Consider the following 15,269-nt stretch of genomic DNA (forward strand, 5'->3'; position numbering starts at 1 on the left):
GGGGGGGGGAAATCTCTTTTAACACTAACATCTCCCTGGGCAGCATTATAACCACCTTTCAGACAGACAACTCAGCAGAAGAGATTTCACTGTACAAGATTTACAGATCATGTTTCTTTCATCTTAGCTAAGAGACCCTCTTCATGTTCTTAGTCATGTCCCTCACATTTTCTGGCCATGTTATAACATGGTTTAGATGTTATTACCATTAGTGACACTACTCTTAAGTGATGGGAGCCACCCTGCATCATCATGGCCATGGTTCCTTCCTGGTGCTTTCTCAAAAGCTCATACGTACACATCATACAGCACAACATTCCAGTTACCTTCCCTTGCTTTTGTTTGATTTGGATAAGCCTTCTGTGTTGTCAGCTCCTCTGTACCCTGGTCATGTTGTGAGCAAGCTCTCTGCAGTCTGTAAACCACACGTGGCTATCCTGGTACCCTCACTGGGACTGCCTCCTACAAGCAGGTCAGCTCCTACTTTCTTGCCCTCCAATGCTTTCTCTGGCCTTATAAATTAATCCCTAGCAGGATTTGTTCCTTTACTTCCCAACAACCTTAAGCTGTTCTCTCGTCCTAGAGTTTTGCTCTTGCATCTTATCTTCAGGATTGATCCTGAAAGCATTTATTTACATGCACAAAGCTTACTAATGCAAGCTGTCTTTAGATCAGATCTTCAGAGTGCACGATAAGCCCATAAGACACCCCATGAAAACACTGCCTATAGGAGCACATTATCGACAGGGAGCCAGATCCCACAGAGCTCTGAGCACCTGCAGCTCCCAGGGCACTGCTTTTCAAGAGCAGCAGCTTGGGCTGTGCTCAGCACCAGCAGTGCTGGGTATGGGGTGAGCGATAAGAAGCCCAGAGTGCATTGCAGGCCAATGCAACTGGAGTCTCTCCATCTCCCCTGTTAGTAACTTGCATTCCCGCTTCCTCCTTTCACCTCCATCTCCTTCATTCCTTTTCTTTCCCCATTCAAAGTTCCTGCTCTTCTGCAACTTGCTCTATTTTTTTTTGTTCTAGAGTTTCTCTGCTCTCTGCATCAGCTGCCTGATTTTTTTGACCCTAGGCACAGCCATTTCCCCATCACATTATTCTGCTAGATTTTCTCCAGTTGCTTTTAAATCTGTATTATTCTATGACTTCCTTCTCCCCTCTGGCAGCAGTTGCTGCTGCCTGTCTTAACTCTTCTTCCACTTGGCAGAAATATTTTTCTTCCCTACAACAGTGCTCATCTTCTTTATCTTGTTATACTTTATTTTTTATTATTGTTTTGCTATTTCTCTCATTTTTCCTTCCTGTCCCTGTTTTTCTTTCAAGTAACTTCAATTCTACATGACAACTCCTCTTGGAAGTCTTGTAGTTTTTCCTCACAACCAAGCCAAATGCATCCTCTTTCTGCTTAGCACTGCAAATTATAGTGCTTTGAAAATTATATTTTCTACTTTCATCCTTATCACAAGCTTTCTTTCATCCTATCTAGAACTTATTTTGGGTCCACTCTTCACTAAGATTCCTATCTTTGATCAGGTGAGTCATGTTGGAACATTGTCTCTACTGGGACTTCTGTAGCTACGTTCATACATCCATGTACTGTGTCACTTCACTGTGCCACTGGTGATAATATCTCCAGTCAACATTCCCTCCATGTAACTTGCTCAGGATCAGCAGCTTCACATTGTCTTCTAGCCCATCAGGACTCCAATGTGTTTTATGAGATGGTGTTAGAAGACACAACAGACTCTAAAGACCGATCTGCAGCCCAGGAAAAAAACAACAAACCCAACAAACCCAAAGATGCTGCAAGGCAGTTTCCTCCCTCCTGAATATGTATAAATGGTTAGATTTTCTGATTAAAAGGCTGGATTCACATGTGAAATGCTCCTGCTGGTCTTCCCTAAACTACCCAGTCATCTTCCAAACTCACTCTCAGCTTTCAGTGAAAGTGAATTTCACAGTGTGATGACATGCTGTGCTCATGTACTTCCTTTCAAAATTCTTCTCCTCGCTATGTGTTAGGAAAAGCCTGAAGCAACAAATTCCTGTTCACCCTCACCATGCCCCTCCTGATTTATACCATTGCACTGTATCACTCAGCTGTTGTCTCCCTCCCCTCCTGGAGAGCCCTGCTCAGGCTGCCTGGGAGCCCTCACCACCTCCAAGTTGTCTTTCTCCTCTTCCTCTGCCCTGTTTTTTCCAACAATGGGCATTGGATATGCAAGGTGTGGGTATGTCTTGGTGTTACTAACAGCACTGAAATGCTTGCTCTTTGTTTTGCTCCTCCATTCCCAGCAGCATCTAAGATCCTCCTTGCTGTGTCTTTTTTTTGAGCACTGTGGAGCATTAAGCTGATGTTTACAAAGAAATAACCACAAGGACACTGAGACCTACCTCCTAAGCAGCAACAGATGATTTGGAGACCACCATTATCTCGACATTGTTTCTGAAAATACACTGAAAAAATGCAAAAATACAAAGTACAGCCCCATGTGTGCTGTTACCTATTTACTAACACTGAATTTCTGCTCAGCTTATCTCAATTCACTTGACATCATTGAAGTTCTGCCATAATTCTCCACTCCCAGTTCTGACTTTTACTACCTTGAATGGTCACAAATCCTCAGTAAACATTGCTAGCAGTAATTACCTTTTTCTCCCAAATAATTTATGAAATTATTGAACAACAGAGATCCTATAATAGATTTCCAGGAGGCTATACTGAAAACCTCTCTTCAGAGTGAAAACTCTCTATTATTCCTTTTCTTTTTTATTTTGCAATCATTCACATGAAGGGAACTTCACTCTTTCTGACCAGTTGGTTTCTTTACAAGCCTTTGGAAAAGATCTGTCAGCATCCCATTGGAAACTGAGGTAACCTGTGTCATCATGATCACCCTCATCTATAAGGTCAATAACTTTTTAGAGAAGTCTGTTATACTTTAAAGTGCATAACATCCCTCAAGGAAAACTGTACTGACTGTTGCTCTTTTTCAATATATACATATATGCATTTATCTGGTGTCTACCATTGGTGTTTTTTACTATTGTTGTAGGTATTTTGCCCAGTGGAGTAGCCTGTAGCTTCTCAGATTCCATTTGGAGCTTGTTTCCTAAAGTAGAAAATTGTAACCTTTCAGTCCTGTGGCATCAGGGACAATTTAAGTGCTGGTTTCTTTTTTGGCTTTCTTCTGGGTTAAAGTCTGGTGACTTAATACTGTTCAGTCCATTTACTTCAAATCCGTCTCTGGTCCTGTGCCAATGTGGCTACTTCTTAACATTGCCCCAACAGCAGATTTGTTGCAATTCTGTATTTTTTGATCTGCAAACAAATTCCTTAGTTGTTGATGGTTTTGATGGCCCTTATAAAGACAGGGTGCTTTCATTGCTGTAAATAACGAACTAAGACAAGTGCAGTATTGATAATTAGGTGGTTATTCCCCATTCTGCATTCATACAATTCTTTTTCTGTACTCCATGCAGCTCTTTGTATTCTCTTTTACTGAAATTCATCTTATTGACATCAGAGCATTTCTTCAATGTGCTGAGGCTGCTTTGAATCCTGATCCAAGACCCCAAATTGCCCATTTCTCTTTCAAACATGCTGTAATGTGTGAGTTTTATAGTTCTGTAATCTGTATTATTATTGAAAATATTAACTAGTAATTTCCAGGGTAAATCTGTGAGATGTTATTTAATATCTCCTGACAGCAAAGTAAGGGCACTTATACTAACCACAGTTTGCCAGCCATGCTCAAAGTCATAGTTTCATCCCAACCTTATTTCCTTAGTTTAGTAATGAAATATTAAAACCTTAATTGAAACCTACTTTTCATCCTGCTGACATTAAAACAGTCAGTTACACTGCCAGAAGGACATTAGACTGGTTTGATGTCATCTATTGCAAAGATTCACTTTGAGTGATCTTTATAATCTCGTTACCTGTGGGGAGGCAGACAAATGGATCGTGAGTTTGTCCCAGTTTCTTTTGACACGTCAAAACTCCAGTATAATTCTTTTGTCCCCTGCTTAAAACCAGGTTTTGTGTTCACCCTCGCTCAGGGGTATCACCCATCTGTGAGGAGTCCTTGGAGGTACCTCAAGTCAGAGACTGTAGCTGCTGGTACTCCCAGGGCAATATCATCATCGATCTCTGTTGACTCAAACACCTCCAATTTATCTCAACATTCCTTAACGTGCCCTTTCTGATCTGCACTGTGCTGACATCTGCTTGCAGGTAAACTTACCTTCAAAGACTGGAGCAGGCATGAAACACTGTGCATTGCCCCATTAGTTGCTCTCCTTCCCTTCATCCATTTCTCTTTTTCACCTAGCTGAGTCCCAGCACTGTGCCTGCCTCAGCTGGCAGGACAGAACCTCAGTCACACTCCTCCTGCTTCCTCTCACCCTTCCTTTCAACCTGGATAATACAAAACCCAAAAAAACACACACTCACTGGGTGCAGTTTCTGCCACACAAGGGCACTTTCATTTTTGCAACATCAGCTACAGTGCCAAGACCTCAGATGTCATTACATTTCTGTGAGTAACCAGTGTGTAGGTTTGTTTCTTTTCTCTCTTTTTTCTTTTTTTTCTTTTGCCAGTGTTTATTTCCAGGCAAAGCACAAAGGAAGTGCAAACTTTAAAGGGTGCATACATGTCACCTGCCCCTGCGTATTTGTCATTCCAAGACTCATATATATTCAAGTATTACTGGATTAAAACAGGGTTCTCATTGAATTTTCTGTATCACTGAAAAACAAGATGGCAGAACAGCTCTGAATCCCACTGTTTCTCAGATTTTGTGATGTGAACATCCAAAATAGTGCATTTTCCCCATTTTTTTTCCATAGATTTGACCACCTGTAATAGCAATGGGTCACCTTTCTTCACCACCTTCCAACCTACACTTCATGAGGACACATGACCCAACATAATTACAAGCAAACAAGGGCTTGCCAAACACTGAGATAAAATACCTTTTAATTGTCCTCGGTTTTTAGTGGTTTGTTTACAGCTTTGAAACTCTCCCAATTTAAGCACAAGTCAGTGGGTTTCTATCCTATGTCATCCCTGGGAATTAGTACACTACACAGAGGATCGTGTGTCCTGCAGTGCATGTTGCTGGGTAAGAGCAGCTTCCTCCCATGGCAACTTTGCTCTGTCCCCCCTCAGGTGCTGGGTGGTTTTTCTACCCATTTAGCTACCTCAGTTTCCTCCTCCCCCAAGCCCCTTTCTGGGCTCTGGGTGACATCTTCATCTTCACCTGCTGCACCACCTGTCCACCAGCATCTCCTGCTTGCTCAGAAGGTCTTCCCAAGTCTTTTGCAGGCAGATTATGAGGGACCTTTGTGAACTTTCTGCCCTAAAATCTTTTTCCTTCCTTTGGGTTGCAGGCTGGGACGTTCTTTAGCCCCACGAGGCTCATGGATCTGCAGGGGTTGGGAAGCATCACTCTGCAGTGAGGGGACACCTGTGCTCATGCACAGGACTGGTAGAGGGTGTCTGTGCCCCAGAAGTCATCCCACACAATGCTGAGGCACCATTTGAGCCTGATGTCTCCTCTTTGCTCCTTCTGTCATCTCTCCCTCTGGCCTTACTCCCCTCCCTCCTTCCCCATCTCTGCCCATCCAGCCTCCTTTCTCTGCAGTCTCACCCCATGCCTATGCTCTGTTGCAGATCCAAGCTCTCTTTGCCTCTGCCCCATGTTTTTCTGCAGAAACCTTCTGTACGATTGTGCATGTAATTCCCCACCCCTTCCTGCCTCTTCCTTGTTCCCTGGCCTGAACATGATGCCGAGGTGGTATGAACCCAAGGCACTAACTGGTCATAAAACAGAGGGATAAACAACACATATTTATGCACAGGTCTTTAATAGACCTTTTCACTCTCACAGCTCTTCAGTAGTCCCAAAACACCCTGCCCTGCTCCCTCCTGATCCTTCTGCCTGTCCTTCATCAGGGCATAATTTTACAGACAGACCAAGGGGAACGTGGCTCCTGCAGTTACCTGGCCCAGCACAGCACGAAGGCTGTGCAGCTTCATGGGTGCAGGATGGGAGGCACTGCACAAGCTGCCCACCAGTGTCCACCCAGGGACAGGGAGCCCATGGGCACAGCTGGCAGGAAGGAGGGAGTTTTCATCACTTGCATTTCTTTAAAAAAAAAACTGGCTCCACAAGGTTCGTGCTCTCCCTTGTCTTGTGTGAGTGGCAGGAGAGGCTGTGGATCAGCTGCAAGGCAGCACAGCATGAGCTGCAGAGCTTGTGTCTGACAAAATTAAGTTCAGTGAGTAGGGGTGGAGAGTCCATAGTCTCTGCACTGGAGAAGGGGTGGAGGCATCACCCAGACAGGAGATAAGCAGAGAGGAAATGTGCACCCTGGGTGTCTCTGCCCCAGCTACTGGCTGGCAGGTTTCCCAGGGCAGCAGACACCCCTGTTCAGGGTAGGGGTCTGGGGTCAGTTGCAGCCCCCAACCAAGGTGCTGCTGCTGATGCAAGTGACTGAAGGGACAGCGATAATGCCACAGCCACACCTCAGTGATATTTCCTGAGACAGGATCTGTTCTGACATCCCTTCTCTGACCTGCCATCCTCTTTGCAAACCTAAGAATACCATAAGGGATGGAGAGAACAGACTGACCCTCAGAATTTAATGAAATCTAATAATAATAGCATTAGTGTTAGTCTGCCAAATCCACCAGCACTGTTCCTCAAGGATGTCACTCCTTGGACTCAAGAAAGACAGTGTGAATCTGACTCCATTAATTCAATTACTTACTTTCACTTTTTTCTTGAGGAAAATACATTGGATCTTACTTTTTTCCTGAAGAACTGAAACTGTGTCTTGACTAAACTCCTCAAGGAAGAAATGTTCTCAGATCTTGATGAGATTCTCCTAATAAGTGCAAAACATGACACTGTCTATTACAGGTGTATTGCCTGTAGAAAAAAGAGGGAAATGCATCCTGCAGAAGTAGTTAAAACTAAAATGCTAAGATGGGTACTGACTTCTATCATATTTGTTGTGGTTGCTTCCGAAAGCTCTTTTTCAAAGGTGAAGAATACTGTGGGCTTTCCAGTGCACACTGCAAGTGTGGACCTGACACTTCTCTGGCACAAGTCCTGTGAAGCTGGGCATTGGGAAACGCCTGCTGGGACCTTCAGATGTCATAGTTGGACTGCCTCAACTGAAAATCAGACATGATCCCTACCCATGCAACCCTTTTTACTGTGTTGGATGGACTATAAGTGCCACAGTAAAACTAGGGCTTTTTTAGGAAAAAAAAAAAAAAAAAAAAGAGTAACTGTTTTTTGCCTTGTGTCCCTGGCAACAGTGAGGAAAATCTGGTTTTGCTGAATTTTTTCCCCCTACCTATCCTCAGCTTTAGTCACCTCCTTTCCCTAGCAAGTCTCAGCCTTTGGAGAAGGGGCATCTCATGATCCCTTGAAACTGTGGGGAGATCTGGGTAAATAGTGAAGACTTTGGAGAGGCTGCATTACTTCAGCTCCCACCAGAGGCCTGAGCTCTATTCTGCAATGACATTGACATTGGGGGGGAAAAAAAGGTTATTCATTGCTCCACACCTAAAGTTATCTGTTAGTTTTGAAGATTATCCCAGTGCAGGAGCAAGACTATGACAGCAGGCAGGTGAGGGGAAGCCCCAGTGGCTTGCCATTGACTCTCAGCCCAAACAGGCAGACTAATGGGGTCCCATGGTGGAGCCACCATTGGTCACTGAGCCAGCTGAGCTCTCTCCAGGAAGTGGACCAGGAAAGGTATTTATTGAGTAGAATGAAATGGGGCTTCAAATTGCAGTAATTGGGTAAAAATCATTTGCTGCCACAGCAGGAGGCAAGAAAGAGGGGGTAACTCAGTAACTTCACACCTGTGATGAGGGGAATGGGACTGTCAAAAAGCAGTGAAGGAACCAAACCACAGCTGACATGAACACAGTCCCCTGCTGTGGCTGGAGCATGGAGGACATTTTGCATAGGTTTGTGAGAAAGAAGTAAAGTTTCGTTTAGGGGCAGTGCAGGATCACTGAAAGAAGAGGAACCACCAGGGTTGCCAGGTTTAGAGGACAGGAAGGATTTGGCCATGAGTCCTCATGGCCATGCCTTGAAGGCTCCATGGACAGGCAGTCTGGGGCCAGGGCCAACATGAAGCTCTACAAAGAGAAATGAAAAATAGAAATGGCATGAACATATCCTGCTTCATCCTGTTTGAAAACCAGCATTATTCCTGAACAGCCAAGAGTTTACTAGGGCACTTTGAAGTCATGCAAGTAGGTCAGCTCGTTGCCAGAATCTGCTTATCCCCAAACACATGAGATTACTTCCTGATGGCCAGCAGATGAGAAGCAAGCAGCAGTGAGATACAGCAGTAGCTTGCAAGGGCGTATCTGTGAGGCAGAAGACTCTAGAAACTGTATTTCACATTTGCAAGTGCATTTTGCAGCAGTGTCCAGAACCAGAGAAGCTGCTTCTTCTGACATCTCTTCTCTGACCTGCAAGGCTCCCCAAAGCTCTGCAAGGCCTGGGGTTCAGCCATTGCCCACCAAAGGGCAGTGATGCTCAGCTTGTGACGCCCCTTCTTGCAACAGGAGTTTTGCCTCTGTAAATCTCTACAGCTGGGTTTGAAATATATGTTAATGGGAAAAAGCCTCCTTAGCAGACCTGATCAGCCTTAGTGTTTATTACAGAGAGAAGCTGTTTTTTTCAACTTTTGATTAAAGATGAGTCAGAGCTCCTAAACTTTTAAGATGTTGGTTTTGCATCCCGAGGCTCCTCGGGCAGCCTGTTCCAGTGTCTCGCCACCCTCACAGTGAAGAATTCCCTCCTAATGTCTAACCTAAACCTACCCACTTCCAGTTTAAAGCCTTTATCCCTTATCCTAGTGACATGCTCTGATGAAAAGCCCCTCCCCAGCTTTCTCTCAGGCCCCTTTCAGGTGCTGGAAGGTGCTATGAGGCCTCGCCATGACTCCCCTCCCCTTGCCCTGCCTCAAGCCCCCCGCAGCCCCGTGCCTGGCGCGGCACCAGCCTTTGGGAAACGGGCTAAAAAAAGGTAAGAGCCGTTTTGCGTGGGTGACAGAAGGCAGGGCTGCGGGGGGGACCTGGCACTTCCCACCACGGGTCCGTGCCCACAGCCACCTGCCTCAGCTCCCCTCTCCTCTCGCCCCGCACAGCCAGCCCCAGCGGCAGAGACGCGAGGCCCGCGGCGACGCGCACAAGCAAGGCAGGTAGGCGAAGCCCCCAGCCCCTCATGGTTCATCCTTCCCTCTGCTACTGCCCAGGGGAAAGGGCCTTCCTGAGCACAACCAACTGTGGAAGGTTTTGCTAGCAACCTGCTAACACCTCCCCCCCATCTCATATGGGTATAAACCCTCCCCGATGGGAGCTCACACCACCACGGGTCTTCTAGAAGCTGAATTAAATCTAAAGCAAAAGCAGGGGCCATTTTTAAGAATGCCTGAGGGTTAATTAACATCTCAAAGAACTCTCTGATGGAAGCAGAGGACTTGCTGCTCCTAGAAATTATTAAACAGAGACCAAGCATCTTTCTAAGATACTCAGGAGTCCAGATAAAGCTCCGGGTTTGAGAAGAGAGAGGCTGGTAACACTGCTGGTCTCTGTTGGAAGAGCTGTACTGGCTTCTCACGGTGCAACTGCCCATGAACCTGTGAGAAGTACAGCACAGCTAAGCAGTCTCACTTCAGAGGAGCTTTATGTCAGGAACATATTCCCTGTTCCTTCGTTGTCCAGTTTTCCATTAGATTAACAGAAAAGATTGTTGCCAACTTGACTTGTGTATAGACACATGCCCCTCTGAGTGTGCCACCTTTTCTCAAACCAAGAACCAGCAAAGGCTTTCCTCCTGCTTTTGAGCCCTCCTGCCACCCCAGTGTCTGGCAATGCAGCTGGCTCTCAGGGCAGTAAGGCTTCACCTACAAGATGAGGCAACCGAGGAGCTGCTGCCACCACCATTCCCACCAAAGCACTGGGGCACTGAGCAGCATTTGGCACCTTGATGTGGAGGAGGAGCAGAGCATCCTCTGCCCAGCACTTCGTGCAACTTCAATAGCTTCTGGAATGACCCTCTCAGGCTCCTTAATGCTCAGAAAAGTCCCAGGTCTTTAATGCTCCTTTTTATCCATGTTAGAAATCTGGGACAGGAGCTAATAACTATAACCCAGGTTAAGGGAGGGGCTTGTCTCCTGGCCTGGTTCCCAGCTTGCCTCCATTTTGTTCCTGGTCAACAGCCAGTAGCTTATTTGATATATTGTCTCCCTAATTCCTGGCCTTAGGCCCTGCCATGACTCAATGTCAGAAATGCCTCCCTCTCATTTCCATTTCCCCACTTTCCCACTCACACTATCCCTCCAGCCTGAATTATTATTATTATTCCTGAATTATTGTCTCCAAACTCTGCCATAAGCAAAGCTAATTTTTACAGAGGAAAAAAGTCCCTGAACAGATGTTTTCTCAGTGCCAGTATTATCACGGGTGCCTAAACTGTGTTGAGGGCAGGAATTGTATTTCCATGACATGATGCCAACCACTGCAGGCAATCTCCTGGTTATGGTCTAAGGGGTAATGCAGCGTGTACTCACAGGCACGGCCTAGGACTCACAGCTCTGCTTCTCTTCCTGGTAGCCCGATCTTAAAACGAAGCCCTGACATCACCAAGTCTCCCCTGACAAAGTCAGAGCAGCTGTTGCGAATAGATGACCACGACTTCAGCATGAGACCAGGTTTTGGAGGTATGAAACGTGCACATTTGTCACTGTTCCTGTTTTGCACTGTCACTTCTTTGCACACTAACGTGTTGTCAGATGAACAGGCGGGTTGGCAAGCAGAGCCTTTTCTGTCTCTAGTTTTTGTTGGTTTGTGTTGCGAGTTCATGACATGCTCAGGGGCATAGGGGTGCAGTAAAATAGCCTTCTTCCTTGGATGAGCAAGTAGCTTAGTCAAAGGCATGGAAAATACAGGCAATATAATATTCCTGGTACTCAATGACACTTTCTTCAGATAAAAAAAAACTGTGAATATGCCTTATGTTTATTCTGGGGTTATGGGTAAATTCTGTGATTTCTTCTTACTATGGCCACATGTACATAATCAAACCACATACTATGCTTACTGACCTGGTCCTTTTGTTTGTAACCCTAAAGTAAAGATGTTAACTGCTGTGTTTGAATGCTTGCTCACAGTTTTCTGGCTATATGTTAGAGCAACCTAAGCTTTCAGGGAAATGGATGAAGGAGAGCACGTTTTCTTTCAGCCCATCGGATTAGAGAATGTTGTAATTTATCTACCCTTTCTGGCTGACAGATGGTCATTCAAATCCAGGATACCCTTATATACTCTGAAGGAAGAAGGTTTTATTGCTAAATGCTCAATATACCAAATACCCGCATGTTCAATTAATTTAATAAGGTTTCAGTTTCACAGCAGTTCTCTAATGTGAGCACTATTTATCTTGACAGATATCCTGTACTGTAATTGCCAGAGGTATGTGAGGGATAGTCAAAGCCTGGAGGAGGAAAAAAAGATCAATATCCCTATTTTGAGGGGTCAGAGCCTGACCCTCCCCCTCGGGAGCCCCAGGCTCAGTGGCACATGCTTGTGCATCCCCTTCGTCACCCTGTCTTTTCCACAGCCAGCCACTGATGCCAAGCACAAGGAGCAGCTCTTGGTGCTGCTGTTGGCCTGAGAGGGGAGCAGAACCAGTGAGAGAAAATTTGGAGCAACCCTCTCACATCCCCTTAGCTGCTCTGCTGCTGCTCTCCCTGGGAGTTGCTGCCCTGCTGGGCATCTGGCTGGTGAGCCCTGGACCTGAGCACTAGCAACTGGGCTTTTCAATTTTGAAGGGACATGTGTAGGATGTCACAACACAAGGAGAATGCCAGTAATAGATCAGTCTCATTGCTGATTTTGATTATCATTAGGAGGTTTTTTTGTTACAAATTCTAACAATTTATGGTTTTAATTGGTTTACTGTTTCTGTTTTCAGACTGGTCATCTATTTTTACATCTAAGATACTAAAGCCAGAAGATTAGTTTGTCTCACCAGGTTGATACTTTCTTAACTTTTTGTTTTCAACTCAGGCCCTGCAATTCCTGTTGGGGTGGATGTCCAAGTTGAAAGTCTGGACAGCATTTCTGAGGTGGACATGGTAAGAGTGACAGAAGGACTAAGGTCAGATGGGATGTCTGAAGACCATCTAGACCAAACTCCTGCTGAGTCTAAGCCAGCTAGAGCAGGCTGCCCAGGTCTGTGTCTGTGGGGTTTGCATACCTCCAAGGACAGAGATGCCACAGCCTCCAGGAGGCAGATTTGGGTTTCATTTGAATCTGCCAACAATTACTTGTGTTGACCTCATGCTAGCATTTAATCTGCCTTGAAGAATAAGGAAGAAATCTGGCATTTCTTTTTCTCTAGAGCAAAAAAGATGCAATACTGCTAAGACTGTCCCAAAGGATTGGGGTTTTCACTTTTTCTTAGGAAGCGGTAATATGTTTAAAGGCTCCGAGGAAACCAATTAATGTGTTAGTTTTAAGGCACTTTGATACACTGCAGACACAGTCTCACTTTGGCCATGTTCTGAGGTGGTCAGGAGCCAGCTAGCTCCCAACCAGAAGCCATAGAGCCATCCTGAGAGCAACGCTGGTGCAGACTGGTTAAGTCTTGCTCTCAACAGGGCAGCCAGAATGAGCTCAGGGGAGAGAAGTTTCTCCAGAACCTGCCTTTGGTCCATTAGCAGTTGTATCACTGTGTGCTGGGGACCTTCCTATATCTTCACACGGATGCTGAAGTAGGATTTCAGGGGCATGCAGGGCTGACACTGGTGCTCTGCACAGGCTAAATTCCTTACTGAATCTCTGTTCTTCCTTTCTTACATTACAATTAGCAATGTGAATCCTGACAGGTTTCAAATGCTCTCATAACGGTGCAGATTTTTGTTGTGATCATTTTTACTGGAGGGGCTTTTTTGCCTCACAAAACATTGCTGGAAGTAAGGTATGATTTCTGCAGCAGATTTTCCATGGGAAGGTATTACATGCACATGGGACAGCAGGAGCACAGAAGGGGAATGGGAGGTGGCCCTGCTTGTATATTGCAAGACTTACACCAATTATATTCACAATTTCAAAGCCCAGAGCTTGTCAGATCTACCCTGTTAGATCATCCCCAGAGTCTCAGCAGCTCAACTTCTGCTTTGGAGGAGAAAAAAAAAAAAAAAAATCACATCCTGATACAGACTACTTTTCAAAATGTTTTGCTCTTTCAACAAGCATATCAAACAGCTCTGAGCTTTCACAGGAAGCCCTAATTTCACTGTGCTCCTAATTAACAGCCACAGGGTTAAAAAGCCTGTGCCAGACCTCCCCTGTCTGGGCCAGGAGCATGGCTGGGTGGTGGCACAGCTGGCACTGGGCAGCCACACTGCTACCACACCAGGCTCCTCCAAATGCAGCTATTTCAGCTTTAGAGCAGGCTGGGATATCTGCAGTTGCTTGATCACTTGCAGGGTGCAGTGGGGTTGCAGTGCTGGGGCACATCCATGTGCACATTCTCCCCAGCCCTAGGGAGACCTCTAGTTGTCCCTCCTGTCTCTGGTGCTTCTGGCACCCTGACTTCCAGCCATGGCAACTCCAAGATTTCCCCTCTCCTGGGATAGTCCCAGCCCTGCTAATTGAGGAGAAAGCTTATGAAGGTGGTCAGACAGCCCCTGAAAAGCTTTGGGACTTGAAAACAAAGAGAAATAACTTAATACTGAGAATTTTAAAGCAAAAAACCTAACAAACCCTTTCATTTTTAAACAAGCATAATGATTTTGAACTACTTCCTCTATTTTTTTTAATACTGCCCGTGCTCCTCGTGTAACGTGGTGCTGCAGCACCCAGCAGCATGGGAAAAGCACAGTATGGCCTTGGGTGAGAAAAGCACCCAGGGTCAATATTGGCTGTGTGCAGAATAACACTGGAGAAGACCTTTGGTCAATTACCAAGCCCAAAAGATTTCATTGGCTGTGCTGGATGATGAGCTCCCACTGCAACATGCTCTTCCATCTGCCTGGGAGAAGCAAACGTGTCTTCACTGTTGGCTCCAAAACGATGGTATCCCATGGTTGTGGGGGATTTAGTGCTCACCAGCACCTTCCACCCACTGCTGGCTTGGCATGTCTGCCTTTTGGTCCTTGGAGTGGCTAGCAGACACCAAAATGCATTTCAGAGGTGGACTTTCCACCTGGTTGGCCTCTGATTCCTGAATCCAGTAAGTCAGTCTGACCTAAGGAATAAAAAAGCTGCAGCTGATAGTGTCCTCCACAGCTCAGGGAGCAGATGTGCCTTCAGGAATGGTGCTTTAAGCTTGTGGTTGATCCCAGAGAGGAGAAATCACTGCTATGCTGATAAGGTGTAAGTTGTGACACAAGCCTGTTTGTTGCAGGACTTCACCATGACGCTCTATCTGAGGCACTACTGGAAAGATGAGAGGCTGTCCTTCCCCAGCACCAACAACCAAAGCATGACCTTTGATGGGAGGCTGGTGAAGAAGATCTGGGTCCCCGACATGTTCTTTGTCCACTCCAAGCGTTCCTTCATCCATGACACCACCACAGACAACGTCATGCTGCGGGTCCAGCCTGATGGGAAGGTGCTTTATAGCCTCAGGTAAAGGGGGAGTAACAGAGAAAGTGGCTTAATTGATTCCTGTGTGTGGGGGGGGGGTTTGAATGGCTTCATACTAAAAAATCCAACCCAACACAAAAAGAGCAGATATGCTGACTATCCACCAACATCTGGGTCCCCGTGCAGGTTCATTAAGCACCTGTTGCACAAAGTTGATTTCTGTGCCAACATTTCTGGTTCCATCAGGGTCCCTGGGCATCAGTGTCCCACAGGGTCTTGTGCTTAAACAATTGTCATGTACAAAATGATAGTGAACATCTTGAGCAGAAAATTGTCAGAGTTTTAAGATTTTATTCAGTGGCAACTGCAGGCTGGAGTGCTTTGTGAGGGCTGGAGAAGTATGAATGCTGATCTCCCCCTAAAAGCAAGCTGATCACTACTGCCTGTCTTTTCTGAATGCCTTTGCCTGTAGATGGTATTTTTCCTTGGTGTCTGCCTTTTAAGGTTCTTTCTCAGGCTTTGTTTTGTCTGGGAAACCACTGTAGACCTCACTGGCACCTAAAGAGCACATCCAAGCTGAGCACTTTCACTCAAAGGCTAAATCCAAACAGGAAAGCAACATCAGCAGGA

The 15,269-nt window shown here is 45.7% G+C and overlaps 1 protein-coding gene across 2 annotated transcripts in view; it reads left to right on the forward strand.

The window, feature by feature from the left end:
* GABRR1 (gamma-aminobutyric acid (GABA) A receptor, rho 1) overlaps nucleotides 1-15,269 on the forward strand; it is a 24,685-nt gene that overhangs the window by 5,177 nt on the left and 4,239 nt on the right. The window contains exons 2-5 of one of the 2 annotated variants that reach the window (XM_010000507.1): nucleotides 9,191-9,244; nucleotides 10,659-10,765; nucleotides 12,114-12,181; nucleotides 14,458-14,681. In XM_010000507.1, the coding sequence (XP_009998809.1) occupies nucleotides 9,191-9,244; nucleotides 10,659-10,765; nucleotides 12,114-12,181; nucleotides 14,458-14,681 (453 nt within the window). The remainder of the gene's footprint in view (nucleotides 1-9,190; nucleotides 9,245-10,658; nucleotides 10,766-12,113; nucleotides 12,182-14,457; nucleotides 14,682-15,269) is intronic. The other variant, XM_010000508.1, reaches the window with a different exon arrangement.

The sequence above is a fragment of the Chaetura pelagica genome, unplaced genomic scaffold (genome assembly GCF_000747805.2).
Source record: "Chaetura pelagica isolate M959 unplaced genomic scaffold, ChaPel_1.0 scaffold174, whole genome shotgun sequence".
Lineage (NCBI taxonomy): Eukaryota > Metazoa > Chordata > Aves > Apodiformes > Apodidae > Chaetura > Chaetura pelagica.